Source organism: Aethalodelphis obliquidens, unplaced genomic scaffold (assembly GCF_003676395.1).
Source record: "Aethalodelphis obliquidens isolate GAN/ISIS:26980383/991018 unplaced genomic scaffold, ASM367639v1 scaffold10, whole genome shotgun sequence".
Lineage (NCBI taxonomy): Eukaryota > Metazoa > Chordata > Mammalia > Artiodactyla > Delphinidae > Aethalodelphis > Aethalodelphis obliquidens.
The window spans coordinates 487152-507223 of NW_020837954.1; the positions used below are offsets into that span (position 1 = coordinate 487152).

Below are 20072 nucleotides of genomic sequence, written 5' to 3' on the forward strand. Positions count from 1 at the left end.
CTTCTTCTCCACCCCCCCGCCCCAACCTCCTTCCTCTCTTCGCTGACCAATGCAGTTCCTGGATCTTAGATTTCGCTGATGGTTGGGTTTTCTGTGTCCCACACTTTTCCTGCCTCTGTTGTGTTGCTTTTCCAGATCTAGCCCTCAGCCTCTTATCTGTCTCCCTTTCCTACCATCAGCTCTAGCCTGCCCTCCCCCTTCCCTTCATACCTCCACCTTTTGTTCTCAGAGTCTAGTCAGCCCCTGAAGGAGGAGATTATACTCTTTCAGGGATTATCTCCTTTTCCGGTATAGAGCGGGAACTAAACCCCCGTAGGCCTGACTCCCATTCTCTCTTTTCTGCAGTTTCACCAAACTTGATTTGCCTTTCCCCGCGTTTCATGGCCTTGCACTCCTTTCCTCCCCAGCCAGGTCTAGTTCAAGGGGCAGCAGATTGCAAAGGACAATAAAAAAGGGGGGGCGCATTTGTCTTTCTCCAGGGACAGGACCCCCAGATGCAGTGTGGTGGTGGGATTTGTCAGTGGGTAGTTGGGTTTCGTTATTGTTGCTTTTTTTTATTATTATTTTTTGTTAGGGTAGCGACAGAGGTGGCTGACAAGAATAAGGGACACAATTTTCAATACAGTTGAGCCACAGGCCCTAGCAGATGACCCCGCACACCGGGTCTCGTGGACACGGAAGATGCCCCCACCATCCCAGGCTCTGAGCTTCCCAATGCTTCCCACAGAGGTGAGACGAACGGTGGAAGCAGAGGAATCAAGCCACCCAAAATATGCTTAGAAGGAGAAAGTCTCCCACATCCCGTCCCTTGAGTTCCCCCAAGCCCCCCGCTCTCGGCTGTGGCCTCAACCCCTGCAGATGGCAGCCTCCACCACAGAAAGGCAACTTAGGTTTTTTTTTTTTACCCTGCTCTTGGCTGTAATTGGATTCAGACTGAAACAACCACGTCCGCACCGGGAAAGGAGGGCATTGGGGCGGGGGCGGAGGGAGCCTGTGGGAGAAGGGAGGGACCAGAGGAGAGAGCGAGAGAGGGCTCGCCATCCAGTTCGCAGACTAAGCAGAAGAAAGATCAAAAAACGGGAAAGCGGGGAAGAGCAAACAGGCGCTTTCAAGAACAATCCCCTCATCTCCAGGCGGACAGCGCTCTAGGAATCCAAATTCAGTGCCTACGGAAGACAAAAGGCGCCCCGAGGGAGTGGCGGTGCGACCCCAGGGCTTGGGCCCCTACGCGGAGCCCGCACGGCCCGGCTGCCCGGACGGTCGCGGACCATGTCTCTCGCCCCACGACCCGCCCGCAGTCTGCTGCTCCCCCTGCTCGCGCTCGCCTCCGCGCTCGCCTCCCTCAGCTCTGCCCAAAGCAGCTTCAGCCCCGAAGTAAGTGAGCTCCTCCGGCCCTGCCCGGAGTCGCGCCCGCCGGGGAGGCGAGCCCGGGGGTCTCCGAGGGGACAACCCCCATTCGGAGAGGAGGGCTCTCGGCGTCTCCGCTGCTCCGGCCTGCAGGGTCCCCCTTCCTTTCCTTTCCCTCCTCATCTCCAAACTTCCAAGTCGATCCAACTTTTGCTTCCTCCAACTACCAACCCCCCAACGCGCGGGCGCGCGCCGCCGACTTTCTTTCCCATTCCTTTCCTTGGAAGAACTTTCCTGCCGGGGCCCACCCCCACCCCTCCCCTGTTCCCCTGGGCTCTGAGCTCAGCTCTGGAACCGGTCAGGAGCCTGATAAATATTTGGACTCCGCTCAGACCCCGCGCTGTCCTGGTTTCTTGTCATGTGCGAGAATTTGTTGTTTCTTCGACTTTACAGTTCGCAGGCGCTCTCCCGCCCGCGCTCGCCGGCGCTGTGCCGGCCGGGAGGGCTCCGGGGACGGCGCCCCTTGGCCCGGGCCCCCCACGCTGCGGCCGCCGCCTCGCTGGCGCTCCCGGCCCTCCTCGGACGCGTCGGCTGCCAGGTGCGGTCGGGGGTGGCCGGCGGAGCGGGCCCGACCCCCACCCCATCCCCCGCCTTTCCGAGAGGACCCTCTGTGTCCCGGCCCGGAGCCCTGGCGTCGAGGGTCGCGGCGCTGCCGCCCTGGCCCGCGTTTCCGGACACACAAAGGTCTCCTTGTGAGCCGGGGCCTCGGCCGGGCTGCCGCCTCTGCTCCCTGCTCCCCCTTCGGCGCCTTTAGGCTCTTTTTGTTAATTGCTTTTCTGTGTTAATTGCAGGGAGACTGGGGGCGTCGTACGGGGAGCGGGGTGAGGGCCTGGCCCTGGGTTCCCGCGCAGGTCTTGACTGACTCGGTTGCCCCCCACCCATTCCCCGACGCTGGCCCACCGGGCTCGGGAGGAAGCCGCGTGGGAGTTGTCTGAGGAAGTTTTTCCTCTCTCTCTCTTTTATTTTGGGGTGAAGGTGGGAGACGGATTTGATCAGCTTCTTATTTTGGGCCATCCCAACCCACTCAGCTCGGCCAGGGCCTGGGTGCGGTCGGGAGGGGCCGGGAAGGGCCCCTGAGCAGGGGGAAGGGATCAGGACTTGGCTTCCTCCCTCCTGGTCCCGGCCCTGGTCCCACCCCGGGAGGAAACATCTCCAGAAAGAACACACTCTCTCTGTCCTGAGACTGACAGGAATAGTGTGGCCCTAGGCATGGAGGTGACCACGGAGAGTGAAAAATCTGCCCAGGGGCTAAGCCTGACAGGGTCCAGGAGGGAGGAGGAGGCATCCTCTTTCCGGGCCTGGAGTCTTCATCAGAGGCCCGAAGGGGAGAGCGCCTAACAAAAGGAGCCCGGGTATCTGGGGGCTTCCCGCTGCCAACTTCGCCTGCCCTGCCTTCCTTCCCTCCCCTGCCCCACTAGGTCCCCTTGGGGAGGGGCGGCAGCCCTGGCTCTGTTTTAAGCGGGTCATGGGCAGTCCCAGTGCCAGAACCATCATTTGCTTCTGGACCATGGAGGGGTGGGAGGCAGAGGGAGGGAGGAGCAGGCCCAGAGGCTGGGATCCAGGGCCTGCAGAAGAGCCAGAGATTCACCCCAACCCCCTCCAGGACTCCTAGGCCGGTGAAGTGGGCCTAGGAGTGGGAGGGGTTCCTTGTCCTTGACTTTCCCCTAGAGGAATACCTTGCACCACTCAGTTTTCAGGACAAAGCCAGCCGACTCAGTTCTCTGACCCTGCAGAGTTGCTCCCTCTCCAGGCAAATCTGGAGGGAGAGCTGGGGTGGCCCAGGCCTCAAACAGCCGGCCTCCTCCCACCACCTCCAGGGTCCTGCACCAGCTCCGGGACAGCCCTCTCCTCTCCTTGGCCAGTCTGGCACTTGGCCCTTCTCCCACTCAGCCGCAGACACAAGAGTCCTCTCTTCTGTGGTTCCGACCTCATAGTCTCCTCTGTGGTTCTTGCTTTGCTCGGAGCCTAGGCCTGGGAGGAGGAGAGGAATGGGGGCACTTCCTTTCCAGGACTTGTGGCTCTCTCGACTCCAGAGAAGTCCCTTTCTTGACCAAGTCTCCACCTTTCTCTACTGCATATGGGGTGGGGGTTGTGGGAATATTTAGACCTATCCACCTTCTTGAAAGACTCATCAGGAAGAAGGATGTATCCCAGAGCTCCCAGATGTGGATTCGCCCTATCTCTCTGCCACCCTCCCTCCTGTCATCCTGCCCTAGGAGCTTTGCCCCCTGAGAGTTGAGGGGGCCTGACCTCAGTCTTCCAGCTCCAGCAGTGGGCTGCTCCCATCCTTTCCCAAAGCTGAAGCAGCTGCTCCCCCACCACAGGTCATAAACCCGGGATGTGACTACCCTACAGGTGAGGCCAGGGGCAAAGGGAGATTCCTGCATACTTGGGCACAGGCCACAGCAGGCCTCCTGCAGGCACTAGCTGTGGCATCAGTTAGCACAGGTCAGGGCAAGTTTAGAGCTCCCAGGAGAGCAGCCCCAAACGAGCCTCCTGCTCTGATCCCCTCTGGTATAACAGAGGTTAAACTTCGCTCCCTGCCTTCTTCCCCTGAGGAGAGGCTCTCAGAGCGGGTGGTGCTAGGGTTGTTCTGGCCAGGCCTGTTGGCTGGGGAAAGGCTGTGTTGTTTACATCTCGGGCCCTAACTCCCATCATCAGCCGTAGGGGTTCACTTCCCAGAACCATGTTGCAATTCTTGCCCCTGCCGGCTCAGGTCCCCAGTCAGCTGCTCCTGAATCACCCCCAGCCCCAGTGCAAGAGCACTGCACCACCGTCAAGGCCTGGGCCTCGAGGTGAAGGGCCACGTGGAGAGCCATCCTAATGACCTGGAGTAAGGGATGCAGCGCCACTCTGCACTCCAAGCTCCCGCCCTAGGCAACCTGCAGCCTCCTCTGGACTCCTTAAGAAGGCAAAGCTGGAGCAGGGACCAGAGCCGTCCGAGTAGCATCTCCCCATAGGAGGATCTGAGCATGTTCATGTTCCATATAAAACTTGGCTCATTTTACTTTTCAGGCTTTAGGAAAAGACTCCATTTTTCTTACAATAAAGGCTGACTTTTCCCTCAACAGGGCTTTGCAATGTGGGTACCTTTCAATCAAACACCAAAAACCTAACTTTACTTTAAGGCAATATGCCAGCCTTTATATCATGAACAGTTTCACATCATACCTAAAATAAACTACAGTCACCAAAATACTAAGTAAAGTACTAACCCTAATCCTGACCACCATCCCAATCTTCCACTCCCTCTACTGAGAACCTTAAATGGGTCTTTAGGTCCCAAGCCCTAGGTCAGATGCTGCTTGGATGGCGACAGTGGCAGGATCCAGACTCTGTGACTGGATCACATCCGCACCACCTCCAAACGCCCCAGCTTCCCCTATCAGCAGCCAGCCGGAGCCCTAGCTCCTTTTCTGCTCTCCTTTCTGAAAAGATCTCAGCCGTGTATACCCCAGAGGCACAGCATGCCTGTCCCAGGAGAGCCTCATGCCAGGCCCCAAAGCGGAGCCCCTCAGCCTCTCCCCTCTCCATCCACCATGGGCACACCCCAGCCTCAGGTGGGACACGCTGTATTTACAAGAACACCGACACAGAGGAGAAAAGCACTAGAAGGAATCTCAGCTCTGAGAAGACGTCCTAGAACTCAACTAAACCACCAGGGCTCCCATCAAAAGAGTTACAGCCAAAGCCCAGCGCTGTGGTTCCCCACCCCTCCAAGAGGATCAGCCATACTAGGACCCGGGCCAGAGTTTGGGTCCAGCCTGGGAGTTCCTCCAGACCCATTGCCAGAGCCAGGCTGGGAGCTCACTGCCCTTTCCACACCAAGCCAAGGGTGCATTCCAGGTGCCGTGAGGAAACAGGCTCCCCTCGGGCCAGGTGGGGATGCTCCAAGCCACATCCCTTTCCCTACAGGCCTGGCTGCAGCAGTATGGCTACCTGCCCCCTGGGGACCTGCGTACCCACACACAGCGCTCGCCTCAGTCACTCTCAGCTGCCATCGCTGCCATGCAGAGGTTCTACGGTCTGCGAGTGACAGGCAAGGCTGATGCAGACACCATGAAGTAAGTGCTAGACCCTGGCAGGAATTCTGCCCAGCACCCACCGACACAACACTGAGTACCAGAGAGGCTGCCACCTGAATGCCTGATTCCACCCCCATACCTCATCCCCACAAGCTGATCCTGACCCTCTCCTGTTCATCCAGACCTCATGACCTTGTCTCTTCCCCACACTGACCCTGGGGCCGGACATTCCCCCTCTCCTCTGAAGACCTTTCTCTTTCATACGCTCTCCTGACCACAATCCTCACACCCCAGGGCCATGAGGCGCCCCCGCTGTGGCGTTCCAGACAAGTTTGGGGCTGAGATCAAGGCCAATGTTCGAAGGAAGCGCTATGCCATCCAGGGCCTCAAATGGCAGCATAACGAGATCACTTTCTGGTGAGTCCAACAGGCAAGTGGCCTTTCTCACATCAGGTCACCCTTCCCTATCAGTGGTGCTTAGAGACCCTGAGGCTCCCTTCCCTACTCACGCCTGTTCCTGAGAAGCATCCTCGGGGGTAGGGAGGAAAATGGCTCTCATCCTGGAGACGGGTGCAGCCGGTAGAAGGTATATCCCAGGGCCAGAAAGCCCTCAGTTCTTGGGACAGAGGCATCGTGAGGCGGCGGGAAGAGCTGGGTCAGACAAAGGTGGCTGGACGGCTCAGTCAGACCTGGGAGAGTACAGGAAAGGAGTTCTGCCCCTTGTTGTCCTAACGCACTCCCATCCTCTCCCCACGTGGCTGGACCTCAGCATCCAGAACTACACCCCCAAGGTGGGGGAGTATGCCACGTTCGAGGCCATCCGCAAGGCGTTTCGTGTGTGGGAGAGTGCCACGCCGCTGCACTTCCGAGAGGTACCCTACGCCTACATCCGTGAGGGCCACGAGAAGCAGGCCGACATCATGATCTTCTTTGCTGAGGGTTTCCACGGCGACAGCACGCCTTTCGATGGCGAGGGTGGCTTCCTGGCCCATGCCTACTTCCCAGGCCCCAACATCGGAGGGGACACCCACTTTGACTCTGCCGAGCCCTGGACTGTCCGGAATGAGGATCTGAATGGTGAGCGAGGTAGCCCGGGGACTCTTATCCCTGGAAGAGTCAAGAGTCATTTGTATGGGGGTTCTCCAGCTTCCTCCCCAAGCCTCAGACCCCCAAATCTCAGGGCTCTGGGGGACCACAAACATCTCCCGGTCTGACTTCCAATGAAAGCAGGAATCCTGTTTTGAGCTATTTACATCTGGTCCCTTCTCTCGCCCAATAACTGACTTCCCAGTCAAAGACTTCAAAGCATCTGCATCACTCACTTTTCCAGGCAAATGTCATGTCTGGCTCCTGGTAGAAACTGAGGCCCAGATAGGACCTCAGCTTCCCGATCCTTGCTGGGATTTGGATCCGGCCCCAGAACAGTCTCTCGCCTCTACCCAGAAGAGTTGCTGGCTGGATTTTGCCTCTTCTGCCAGCTATGAGGCTGGAACTCAGGATCTGGTCACTTTGGGTGGAAAATTTGGCAGGCGGGCTTCGTTGTGAACCTGAAGATTCTGATGGGAAAGCAGGGAGTCTGAGGGAAGAGACCCAGGCTGCCATCATAACCATCCCCATCCCTCCAGGAAATGACATCTTTCTGGTGGCTGTGCACGAGCTGGGCCACGCCCTGGGGCTTGAGCATTCCAATGACCCCTCGGCCATCATGGCACCCTTTTACCAGTGGATGGACACAGAGAACTTCGTGCTGCCCGATGATGACCGCCGGGGCATCCAGCAACTTTATGGCAAGTAATCTATGCCCACATCTGCTCCTTCCTCTCTGCCCCTTATCCTCTCCTGTTCTCCCTGGCCTGTGCATTTTCCCCTCCCTCATGCCCTACAGTCTCCCGCCGGCCCCCCCACCTGACCCTGCCTCCATCTGCTCCCACTTTTAAAAGACCCCACCTTTTCTGTCCTTGCCCAGCTGATTGCTTCAGCCTCCCGCAAAGGCCCAGCCACACCTCTCCAAAGGTGTTATCTGCCCATATGTCTGTCCTGTCCTCCTACTCTGCCACCAAGTCTGAAGTGCCCCTCCTGTTCTCTGCCCCAGGGAGCGAGTCAGGGTTCCCCACCAAGATGCCCCCTCAACCCAGGACCACCTCCAGGCCCTCTGTCCCTGATAAGCCCAAAAACCCCACCTATGGGCCCAACATCTGTGATGGGAACTTTGACACCGTGGCCATGCTCCGAGGGGAGATGTTTGTCTTCAAGGTGAGAGGGAGAAGTGGGTTGGTGTGGGGGACAAAAGGGCTCCATGACCGGGAGGCTGGGTGGAAACAGCAGCAGGAGGACTAAATCCTAAAACTGAGGCAGTGGGAGAGCTCTGGGGACTGAGCTGGAGGACAAAGCTAAAGATGTAATGAACTGCCTCCCAGGAGCGCTGGTTCTGGCGGGTGAGGAAAAACCAGGTGATGGATGGATACCCCATGCCCATCGGCCAATTCTGGCGGGGCCTGCCCGCATCCATCAACACTGCCTACGAGAGGAAGGATGGCAAGTTTGTCTTCTTCAAAGGTAACCGGACATTCTGCCTTAGTCTTTGGGTGTGGGGAGGGTCGCCCTGGAGGAGCACATTCCACCTGACTCCTCCAAAGACCGTAGAGCCCAGGTGGAATCAGATCCTGCCCTCCCCTCTCCTCCCCAGGAGACAAGCACTGGGTGTTTGACGAAGCTTCCCTGGAGCCTGGCTACCCCAAGCACATTAAGGAACTGGGTCGAGGACTGCCTACCGACAAGATCGACGCTGCTCTCTTCTGGATGCCCAACGGAAAGACCTATTTCTTTCGGGGAAACAAGTAAGGCCTCAATCCCTGGGCCCCAGGCCTCCCTCCTCAGACACCACCACCAGGTTCCCTCAATCCTGGAGGAAGACCTACTTTCCCCCTGAAATGTTTCCCTGGAGAAGAAGCTGGCTGAGCCTGTGCTGTTGCCTAGCAACGGGCAGCCTCCAGTGGGTGCTGAGTGAGTGGGGTATGACCGGGTCACCGTTTCAGACCTGCTCATTTGATGCCTCCTGCCCCCAGCCCTGTGCCACCGCTCCAGCTGCCAGGCACTGTCATTAAGGGCCGCTGGTGGCTCCTTGCAGCCTGGGCCCTCCCTCCCACCCCCACCTTCCACTGCTTTCAGCTGCAGGCCCTCATTACTCAAAACCCCTGTCCCCCCGCCCCCATCCACAGACACCCTTTGCTCACCGGCGAATTCAGTCCCGGGTCCCACTCCCCTCGGAGGACATGCCCAGTGTCCAACCACTTCCCTTCCCTGCCTCTCCCCCAGGTACTACCGTTTCAATGAGGAGCTCAGGGCAGTGGACAGCGAGTACCCCAAAAACATCAAGGTCTGGGAAGGAATCCCTGAGTCTCCCAGAGGGTCATTCATGGGCAGCGATGAAGGTGAGAGGGGCACAGGAGGTGTCTGTGAGGGGAGGACCGGAAGAGGGAGTTAAGAGGGAGCAGGAGGAAAGACGGAGAGGATCGGGTTGAAAATAATGATGAGGAGGACAGGGGAGCCCCTGCCATGTGCCAGGCACTGAGTAAGTGCTTTCCACGCTTCGGACCCCTTAATCCCCACCACTGTCTCAACCTGGTGCTAGAGTTACCTGGTTTGACAGCTGAGGAAACTGATGCTCAGAAAAGAGAAGCGATTACCTCAGCTGGCGCGCACGCTGACTGGATTCTCTCCCGCTCTTCTTCTCTCTTTGCCTCTTCTCCGGACGCTGCCCGCACCTCTCATCTGCAATGCCGCCTTCTTGCTGACCCCTGCAGTCTTCACGTACTTCTACAAGGGGAACAAATACTGGAAATTCAACAACCAGAAGCTGAAGGTCGAGCCTGGCTACCCCAAGTCAGCCCTGCGGGACTGGATGGGCTGCCCGTCGTCGGGGGGCCGGCCGGATGAGGGGACTGAGGAGGAGACGGAGGTGATCATCATCGAGGTGGACGAGGAAGGCAGTGGAGCAGTGAGCGCGGCTGCCGTGGTGCTGCCTGTGCTGCTGCTGCTCCTGGTGCTGGCGGTGGGCCTCGCCGTCTTCTTCTTCCGACGCCACGGGACCCCCAAGCGACTGCTCTATTGCCAGCGCTCCCTGCTGGACAAGGTCTGACCCCCACTGCCGCCCGCCCACTCCTCCCACGAGGACTTTGCCTTTGAAGGCCAGTGGCAGCAGGTGGTGGTGGGTGGGCTGCTCCCGCCGGTCCCGAGCCCCCTCCCCAGCCCCCCCCCACGTCCCTTCTTCTCTGTCCCATGACTGGCCTCTCCCCCCCTCCGCGCTGGCATTGCTTCTTCCCTAGATGGGTCCCCCGGAGGCTGAGCAGGGGCCGGCCTCCCAGCCCCTGCCCCTCAGGGGCCCCCGTGGCTTGGTGTGTGTTCAGCCCCATCTGAATGTCCGGGCTCTGCACTTGAAGGCAGGACCCTCAGACCTCGCTGGTAAAGGTCAAATGGGGTCATCTGCTCCTTTTCCATTCCCTGACATACCTTTAACCTCTGAACTCTGACCTCAGGGGTCTCTGGGCACGCTAGCCCCGCGAGCCCCCGGGGGTACCCAATTGGCAGCCTCCCACCACTCTTTCTGGTTGAAAGAAATCTAATCTTGTTGTGAGGGGGAGACCCTGAGAGAGTGAAGGGGTGAGGGCCACTCAGCTACCCTAAGACCTTGGGAGGAAAGCTCAGAGAGGGTCAGTCCTCTCCACCAAGATCCGCCTCTGCCCCACCTGCCCCCGAGAACTTCCACAGAAGGAGCCTGAGCCATTAAGGACTAACCTGGGGCTGCAGAAACCCTTGACAGCCCTACCCTCCCAAACGTTAGCCTCGGATGGGGATGTCAAGGTTGGAAGAGCTGAGACCAGGGGGTGCAGCTACCGGGGTGGGCCCCAGGAGTCCTGGGGGTGAGCCTGGGGCCCACAGAGAAAGAACCTCACTCAAATGCAGGCAGCTGGGGTAGGGACCCAGGGGCAGAGCAGTCAGAGAGGACAGGACAGGACCAAAAGGCAAACCAGGGAGTTGCAGCAGGAGTGGATGGCGGGGGGCCGGGCAGGCCAGGCCGGCAGGGACGCCACAGGGTGGGCTGTGGTAGCCGGGGGAGGGCACGTTTTATTGGAGCTCTCAGGAAGGGCCCGAGAAAGGCACACCTGCTCCCGTTTGGTGCCCTGGCTTCAATCAGACCGCACGGAGGGGAAGGCGGGGAGCCAGAGAGAGGAGCAGAGAGGGCACGCATGGGGGACTGGCGACCCGGGACCTTGATGAGAGCAGCCACCTAGCTAGGGAGCCGAGGATCAGCCTGCCTCCGCCAGCCTCCGGGAAGGGGCGGGCGCCTGGGCGTTTTGTCAGGTTAGCCCCTCGCTTCCCGACGACCCCCCCCCAGCCCTTCCTACAGGTGTCCTGCCCTCCCCTCCCCACCCAGCCCACCCATTTGAGGTCTCCTTGGGCCGCCGAAGGTGGTCCTGGTACCCGGAGACCTGGGAGAGTGAGAGACCACGTGGGGGCAGTGAGCGGAGAGGGATGTCAGGGGTGGGAGGAGCGCGGTGAACGGTGCTGGCAGTCCGGCTGAAGTTGTCTTGTTTGGGTTTTTTGTTTTGTTTAATGTATATTTTTATTATAATTATTATATATGAATTCCCATCAAATCGTTCCTTTTTGTTAACAAGGGGCATGGGGAGGGGTGGGGGTGGGGCAGAGGCGTCCGACCCCAGGAACCTGCAGGGCGGGGCTGGGTCAGTGCCCTCTAAGGACATTTTCGACCTTGTTCAACCTTTCCACAAAGAATAAACAGTGTTTCACGTTCCTCGTGTGGCTGCAGTTTGTGTGCCTGGGATGTGGCTGTGAGGGGAATGGGAAGCAGGAGGGCCGTGCGGTGTTTTCCGTGAGGCGGGGTTTTGGTATTTTTCATACATAACGGAATATGTTTATTCTCGGTGGGCGAAAAGGATCCAGGGCCCAGATATGGGGAGGAGGGCATACTCCACGGGGGCCGGCGAGTTGTCCGCAGAGCTCAGCCAGCTCCCCTCTCCCAGCCTGGCCTACAAGGCTACCTTTGAGGCCCAGGACTGCAAAGCAAGAGGAAGTGGCCAAGGGGAAGTCACTCGGAAAATCTTCCTAAATTGATCTTCCTAAATTGCGTTACCCTGTCGTGTGATCCAGCCGCAGACCCTCCGTTTGCTCAGGCCTCGCGCAGCTGCTGGGGGATTCCCCCACCACAGTCAGCCTCGGGCTTGGGCGGGAAGCGGGGGACAGGCCCTTCTCCCCAGCCCTCAGGATCTCAGCCTCTCCCAGGCCTGGGGCTCCACTGCAGGGGCAGAAGGAACAGAGGGGAAAGAAAGAGGTTGCCCCGTGGCCAGTTAGGAGCAGCCTATCTCTGGCAAAACAGGGATCTCACCCCAGTTGCCCAGGAGAGGCAGGATGGTCGGGTTGGAAGGGCAGAATGACAGGGCTTTGTTTCCTCTTTCCTTAGAAACTGCTGCCCCAGACAGGGTTCCCAGGCTGTCGACCCACCCTTCCTCCAAACCAGCCTGGAGGGAGCAATCGCTCAGTTGCTGAGTCAGCTCAGCTGAAGGGAGCAGCCCTCTTTCTCCCCTCCTTCCCTTCCTGCCTCAGCCCGGCCCTCGCTCCCTCCCGGCTCCAGCCCAGGCCCCCTCCACGGCCTGCCTCCAAGAGGCCTGGCCCCGCCTAAGCCAGGCGTTTGATGCAGCTGCTAGTCAGGGTTGGCTGGTGTGATTGCTTTGGCAGAAGGGGTACCCCCCCTTCCTGCCAGCCAGGAACCCTGACCTTATGCCTGGCCTCCTGCGCCTCTCCTGCCCAACAGCTGTTTGGCAGGGCCTGTGTGTTTCACTGGAGTTGGACACCACCTCCCCGCCACCCTCACCGGAGGGGATGGGGACCCTGAGAAGTCAGGGGCATCTGGGGGTGGTAGGGCCCGAGCGTGTGGCAAGGAGCTCAGAGATGAGCTCATGGCCCTTTTGTGTTTTTGTGGCCCACATCTGGAGGCAATTACAGATGTTATCCAGTGGGAGTTCTGCAAAACACAGCTGGAGCCAGTGGAGGAGCGTGGGGAGGGGGGACTGCCAGAGGGAAGAGGAGAGGGAGCCTAGGGCTCTGGCGTCTGGAGTGTGGTTTCCCCATCACGAGGAAATTGTTTGGCCCTGATTCTGGAATCACAAGATTCTCTCTGAAGCCAAGGGAGAGAGATGGGAATGGAATGGAGGACCAGAGACAAAGGGGGAAGAGGTGGAAGAGGCTTCACAAGCTGGGAGAATTGCAGGGTGAAGGCTGCAAGGTCCCGTGCTTCTGACGTGCCTTGGGTCTGAGGGATCCAGCCCAGTGAGGCTGCCCCGGGGACCCCACCGGGCCCCAGCTGAGTGAACCACCAGGTCAGGCTGGGTAAGGGGAGAGCAGAAGGCCCCGGGAGACCTGCAAATATTGCTTTCACTGGCCCTACCCTGCTTTGTCCGTTGGGCCCGACCCAGTTTCTATGGTTCCAAGTTCCTTTATTCGAAAGCAGCACATGTGAGTTAGAGCAGCCAGGAGGGAGCCAAGGGGAATCTGCAAGGAGGTTTGGGCAGAACCCAGAGAAGCGGGCTCTCAGGAAATTGGACTATACTCTGCCCATCGCTGCACCCCACACATTTGGGGGATCCATGGACGCCCTTGACATCGACTCCCTTCTCGGGGCTCCTGCCACCAGCTGGGCCCATGCCTGCAAGGCTGCCAGCCAGGTGCTGGGTCCACGGGATGGGAAGGGAGGGGAAGATCTAAGAGGAGCTGGACTCTCTAGAGGAGAGGGGACTGAGCGGAGGGACCCCCACGTACAATCTGGCCAGCTCTGCTGGTCCTTCCCTGTCCTTCTCCCGGGCCCCACTCCCCACAATCTGACAGCCTTCCCAGTCCTTTGTTTACCCTCTGTATTCCCACTTCCCTTTCCAGCTAAGGGGAGGTGGTGGGAAAGCACAAACATTGCCCCATTTTACAGATGCAGAAACTGAGGCCCAGATAAGACTTGCTCAAGCTCACAGCTCAGTAGTCCAAAATTAAAACCCAGGTCTGTCTGACTTTTTTTCCTGTACAGGCAGATTCTGACCATGTCTCTTGAGTGTCTCTTCCATTGTGGACTCCATGTAGCTGGGTGTCTGCATGGCAGTGTGTGTTCTGCGGAATCTGTCAGCATGTGTGTGCTTGCCTGCTGTGCTGTGTCGCAGGAGCGGTAGCACAGGGGAGAAGGGCTCTTCCTCAGGAGTCCTCTTGGCCAGGCCAGGAGTCACCTTCCTTCTTGGGTGCAGGAACAGGTATTCTGAGGGGATGGAGGAGGCATAGGACTCAGAAGCCAGAGGAAGTGAATGGGACAAAGGCAGCAGCTGGGGGAGGGATTCGGGTGGTGAACGTCTGAGGCAGGGGCCTGGCAGGAGGGGGAGGCTTTCAGGGCAGTTCCCATTCCTTAAGGCCCCGGGGAACCCCAGGTGAGGTTGCTCCATTGTTCTGAAGTCCCTGTACCCCCATCCAACCCACCGCCCCAAATCTGAATTCACCTCCTTTAGGAGAGCAACTCCCAACAGTCACCTAGCCTGAGGGTCTCTGCCTTCCTCACTCAGACAGTCTTGGGAGACTGGGGAGACCCAGAGGCAGCCTTCTTCGAGGGGGCTGGGCAGCCAAGGCCTGGAAAGGAGGCAGGCCTGACTGGCCAGAAGCCACCTTCCAAATGAGCTCACACACATACTTTCCACCCTGGCCCAGGGCCGCGGCTGGGTGCCTTCCAGCCAGCCTTCCCCAGCCAGGCCCAGCCCCCTCTGTCCTCCTCTGTCCCTCAGCAGGCCTGGAGCCCGGGTTGCACGACAGGATCGATCGGGCACCCCAGGCCAGGGCCGTCACCACACCCCAAGGGAGCAGCTTTCCCTGCCTCCAGGCTGAGACCAGGTCTCCGCAGGGTCCCTTATTCCTCCAATGGGCCTTCGTGGCTTAGAGGAGGAGGAGGCCAGTTTCCTGCACCCAAAGACCCACACCTGGATAGGGAGGGGCAGTAGAGGGGAAAGGAGAGGTGTCCACATTGTAGTGACCTGGAAGAAGCACTTCCTCAGAGAGCCTGAAGCAGCTCATTGACTCAGGGACTGGGCCACGTCTGGAAGCTGCCTCACCATGGGTCACATCCTGCCCACTCACTTGATTTCCCGCTAGGGGCACTTCCCCGATTTGAGGCAGGATGGGGTCTGGGTGGAGCAAGGCCAGGCTGACCACAAAGCGGGGGAAAGATGGGTGCCTCCGAAGGGCCCAGCGGATTCACACGCATGTGACAGGCTCCAGCTCATTTTGATCCAGCCTATGGTCAAAGACTTCACCCTTCGCCCAGCTTCCAGAGACATGTAGCGCCAGGCCAGAGAGCAAGATCAATTCCCAAAAACGCTCTCCTTGGCCACTCTGTGCCTGGCTCTGTGCTAGGAGCGAGGCTGCCCTCACCCAACATCCTGGATCCGATGATATCTTCCTGAGGTTCCATGAGTTTGTATGTACAGACACAGCAGACAATTGCTCCCATTTTGGATTCCAAAAATATGGGCACTGCAGGTAGATCACACAGGCAGCCGTTGCCCTCCAAGGCACGGGTGGTATAGTTCTGTTGAAGAATGACTATGATTCATAATACCACTGACCCCATCACAGCCACCAGCCGAACGTTCTGTCCTCACTTCCTTACAAAAGAGTCGGATGGTGCTAGGCACACAGGAGCCCCTTAATAAATGTTTACTGACTTGAATTGCCAGTGAGAGCTGTGATATACATACGTTAACAGCTGTAGTTGTGAATACAGAAGTATTCTATACACGTGTAATAAGCATGTGTATACATAGTAAATTTATAGGTTTAAAAAAATCACTGAGCTGTACATTTAAGTTTAGTACTTTTTTTGAATTTTACTGTATACTTCATATCAATCTTTAAAAGGTTCAAAAAAGAAAGAAAATATATCAAGGGAAGAGGTTCGCAACTCCAGAACAATGGCTTTGTCCCTACAGACCCCCTCCTTATGTGCCAGCCCTATCCCAGAGCCTGCCCTTAATCAGGGAATGGTTGGTATTGGGTTGTGTTGGCCTACCTCTTCTGGAAATACCAATCCTCCAGGCTGCACTCCCAGGACAGCGTGCACCTGGACCCTGGAGCACCCAGCAGGAAGGTCTCTCTCCCTTCACTCCTCTAAGCTCCATGCCAGGTGTCCCCAGAGTCCTCCTCCACTCTACTGGTCTGTGCTCCAGAGGTCCCCCACCCCCACCCCATGCCTGCACAAAACTGCACATAAGTTCTGGGTGGAGGAAAGCTGGAGAAGGGGCCCAGAGCAACGCCCACCCCATCCTCTCTGTCTGGGCGCAGCCTCTTCTGCAGCAGAGACCGCTGGGGAGGGTTTGCAGGGTGGTAGCGCCCCCTCGTGCTCGGTGTTGGCACTGCAAGCCAAGCCCGGAGAACCGAAAGGTGGGGGCAAAGCCAGCAACGCTCAGGGCCAAGGACACCACCGGCCTGTCCCTTCCCCCTTTCCACTTTCCATGCTTCAACCCAGGACACCTGTACTTAAAGGGGTGGGACTATGGGCGCGACAGGATGACAAGCCTTAGTCTTCCAGCTGCAGAGAGGGAAAAGTCAGTTTCCGTCGTCTGTGCCTGTGCTGGGGGTTGGTGAACAGTCCTCGAATAACTCCAGGAAGGAAGAGGGAGTGGAAGGGGTGCAGGACAGAGGGTCTGCGGGAGGAAGTAAAGGGGGCACTGGAGTCCTGTCCTCTGAGTTACCACACTGCCCTCCGGTGGACGCCTCAGACACTGATCCCTCCAGGATGCCTGTCCCCTGGGCTTGTCCAGGTGGGTCTGCACTCCTGGACCTCAGAATGCTAGAACAGAGCTCCCTCTGGCCAAGGCAAGCGGGCCTCTGCGACTCCTGTATCTAAGAATGGGACATTTCTGTGCCACTTCTCTGAGGCCTTTGTAGGTCATGCCCAAGCCTCCTGGGGGGCCTCTTACATGGACTCATCCTCCTAAAGTCATCTGCACCCTGGGGCTGGGAGACTCCTTTAATCCCAGTCTTACATTTATAAAATTCTTAAATTTTGTAGTTCATAAAAATACCTATAGGTGTTTTGTGATTATCACTATATTATTGCCTATTTATGCTAAAAGTTTTCATTTGTTAAATATAAACACTTAAAATACACCAAGTTGGTGGACTTCCCTGGTGACGCAGTGGTTAAGAACTCTCCTGCCAATGCAGGGGACACGGGTTCGAACCCTGGTCCAGGAAGATCCCATATGACGTGGAGCAACTAAGCCTGTGCGCCACAACTACTGAACCTGCGCACTGAGAGAGCCTGTGCTCCGCAACAAGAGAAGCCACTGCAGTGAGAAGCCCATGCACCGCAACGAGAAGAGTAGCCCCCCCCACTTGCCGCAACTAGAGAAAGCCCGTGCGCAGCAACGAAGACCCAACGCAGCCAAAAATAGAAAGATAAATAAGTTAATTAATTAATTTTTAAAAAATACACCAAATTGGGACTTCCCTGGTGGTCCAGTGAGTAAGACTCTGCACTCCCAATGCAGGGGGCCCAGGTTGGTCTGCACTCCCAATGCAGGGGGCCCAGGTTGGATCCCTGGTCAGGGAATCCCGCGTGCGTGTCGCAGTACCGCAACTATGAGCCTGCATACCACAGCTAAGACCTGGTGCAGCCAAAATAAACAGATAAATATTTTTTTAAATAAATAAATAAATAATAAATAAAATACACCAAATATTTTGAAAACAGTCTTAGTATTTAATTTTTTATACACCCGAGGCCCCCAAAATGGACATGATTGAGGTGGTTCTCAAACCTCCAAGGGGTGTCCCTGACCCGGCATCTCATTCTTTCCAAAGCACAAGGAAACTTACTCCCATCAACATATGGTAGAGTCTTCAATCCCCATTCCCTTCAAACACACAGGTTTCCCCATCTTGAAAAGCTCTCCTGGATTCTGCTGCAGTCTTGAAAGATTTTTCTCATTTTCCCCTTTTCTCTCAAGCCAAGGTTTTCCAAAAGCTGTCTGTATTCCTTCCCCAGTCATTTCTTTTTAACCCAACCTCTATGTCTGCATCCCAACCAGGCATTTACTGAAACTTCTCCCTAAAAGGCCCTCGTGACCCCTTTCTTCCCACCCCAGGGGGTGCTTTCACTTTCTTTGGCCTTGTATTAGCATCTAACACAGCTTGCTTTGAGAAGCTCCTTTGCTCTTGTCTTCCCGGACTTTCTGCCATCCTACAATCCACAAGTCACAGGGTTTTCAAGGAGCCCTGAAAGCCCAGGGCTGGTATCTCTCTGCATCAACCCTAACTGTGCCTTCAGCTCCTCTACCCTGAGCAGGGACTATCTTTATTTGTTCCGTTAATTCCAGTTTCTGCCCTTCAGACTGTACAGAATAAACAAATTCTTGTTCCACGCTACAGCTCTTCAAATATTTGGATCTAGTTTTCATATATACAAATGCTCACTACAGTTAAGCTTTTTTTTAGGTGAAAAGCCTTTCTTCTTCCATAAACAGCTTTCATACGGAGCAGCTTAGAGACCCCTCACTATTCCTATCACCCTCCTCTGGATTAAATCATTTTGTCAGTCTTTTAAAATGTAGCTTCCCAGAGAAGCAGTACCACACAGTGGTTAGGACAAGGACTCTGGAGTTACACAATCTGGATTTGGATCCAGCCTTTATGACTTATTGGTAGGGTGCCCTTCAGCAAGCTGTGTATCCTCCCAGAGCTTCAATTTCCTCATCTTTAAAATGGGCTAATAAAAAAAAAAAGGGCCAATAATTCAAAGGGTAGTTGAGTGGATTAAAAGACATAATCCACGTGATGCCACGTGATGCCTATGATCGGCAGTCACTGATTCATTCATTCATTCATTCAACAAATATTTATTTATTGACTACTTTATGCCAGACATTGCCTTTGGCACTGGGGATTCACCAGTAAAAGAATAGATCCTTGCCCCTATGGAACTTATATTCTTGTGTGTGGTGAAGGGAATAAACATGATAAGTGAGTAAAATATATTATGTTAGACAGTGATAAGAATTTTCCAAATTTTTAAGTTCTGTGTCCTTTTTGATGAACAATTCCACCTTTGAATCATTTTTATCTTTTACTACAAGCATCCGAGAGAAACCAGGCTGCTTCTTCAACACTTTGCTTAGAAATTTCCTCAGCCAAATATCCAATTTCATTCCTCACAAGTTCTCCCTTCCACGGAACACTAGGACATGAACACAATTCAACCAAGTTCTTTGCCCCTTTATAACAAAGATCGCCTTTCCTCCAGTTTCCAACAGTGTCTTCTTCATCTCCTTCTGAGACCTCATCAGAATAACCTTTACCATCCATATTTCCACCAACATCTGTTCACTTAGGTATTCTCTTGAGAGATTGAGTCTCTCTCTGTAGCTCTCTTCTTCTGAGCCCTCATAAGAACCACCCTTAACAGTCCATTCACAGCAATGTAGGCTTTCTCTAGCATGCACCTCCAGTCTTCCAGCCTCTGCCCATCACCCGGTTCTAAAGCTGCTTTCACTTTCTTATGTATTTGTGACAACAGCACCCCAACTTCTCAGTACCAAGTTTCCATCTTAGTCCATTCAGACCACTATAACAAAATACAACCAATTGGGTAGCTTATAAACAAGGGAAATTTATTGCTCACAGTTCTGGAGGCTGGGAAGCCCCAGATCAAGGTGCCAGCATAGTCACCTTCTGGCGAGGGCCCTCTTCCCGGTTCACAGCCAGTGTTTTCTATGTCCTCACATGGTGGAAAGGGCTAGGGATCTCTCTAGAGCCTTTTTTACTAGTCCCATTCTGAGGGCTCCACCTCATGACCGAAGCATCTCCCAAAGGCCCACTTCCTAATACTATCATCTTTGGAGGTTAGGAAATCAGGAGATGAATTGGGGGTGGTGGAAGGGACACAAACATTCAGACCAGAGCACCTCGGCTGCGGCACATGCTAGTAGTTTGATCTTGAGCAAGTTATCTAACCTGTGACTCAGTTTCCTCAATTATAAAATGAGGACAAAAATAACACCTACTTCCTGGAGGTGCGGTGAGGGTTAAATGAGATGATATATGTGCAGTGCTGAGAAGAGTGCCAAACATATGGTGAGTACTCTATCAAAGTTAGATACTGGTGGGACTACCCTGGTGGTGCAGTGGTTAAGAATCCGCCTGCCAATGCAGGGGACATGGGTTCGAGCCTTGGTCCGGGAAGATCCCACGTGCCACGGAGCAACTAAGCCTGTGAACCACAACTACTGAGCCTGCATTCTGAAGCCCGTGAGCCACAACTACTGAGCCCATGCGCCACAACTGCTGCAGCCCGTGCACCTAGAGCCCGTGCTCCACAAGAGAAGCCACCGCAATGAGAAGCCTGTGCACCGCAAAGAACAGTAGCCCCCGCTCGCCGCAACGGAGACCCAATGCAGCCAAAAATAAATAAATAAATAAATATTAAAAAAAAAAAAGATACTGGCATTTTGAAAACCAAATATCTGCCCATCTTCCAGTACTTCCACTACTTTTCACAATTTCTCAGAGTTCCAAGAACATCTCCACAGACCCATTTCTAAA

At 55.8% G+C, this 20072-nt stretch overlaps 1 protein-coding gene and 1 long non-coding RNA gene across 2 annotated transcripts; one reads left to right on the forward strand and one right to left on the reverse strand.

The window, feature by feature from the left end:
* The first annotated feature begins 992 nt into the window (after positions 1 to 992).
* Positions 993 to 11078, forward strand: MMP14 (matrix metallopeptidase 14). Its single transcript, XM_027110767.1, has 10 exons — positions 993 to 1374; positions 5323 to 5471; positions 5727 to 5849; positions 6202 to 6509; positions 7058 to 7219; positions 7525 to 7685; positions 7850 to 7988; positions 8119 to 8269; positions 8748 to 8863; positions 9236 to 11078. Exons 1-10 carry the CDS (start codon positions 1270 to 1272, stop codon positions 9568 to 9570), a joined length of 1749 nt encoding a protein of 582 aa, XP_026966568.1. The 5' UTR covers positions 993 to 1269; the 3' UTR covers positions 9571 to 11078.
* Positions 6452 to 9246, reverse strand: LOC113622561 (uncharacterized). The gene is made up of 3 exons (XR_003433570.1): positions 9119 to 9246; positions 6755 to 6988; positions 6452 to 6539 (listed from the first exon to the last, which is right to left on the reverse strand). It is a non-coding gene; the product is annotated as an uncharacterized LOC113622561 (long non-coding RNA).
* Positions 11079 to 20072: the final 8994 nt, after the last annotated feature.

What these genes read in the sequence shown, in the direction of transcription:
- MMP14 (XM_027110767.1), top strand. Translation starts at nt 1,270, where the DNA reads ATGTCTCTCGCCCCACGACCCGCCCGCAGTCTGCTGCTCCCCCTGCTC. An exon ending in GGGAGATGTTTGTCTTCAAG is followed by an intron (nt 7,686 to 7,849) that starts GTGAGAGGGAGA and finishes ACTGCCTCCCAG; the next exon opens with GAGCGCTGGTTCTGGCGGGT. An exon ending in CAAGTTTGTCTTCTTCAAAG is followed by an intron (nt 7,989 to 8,118) that starts GTAACCGGACAT and finishes TCTCCTCCCCAG; the next exon opens with GAGACAAGCACTGGGTGTTT.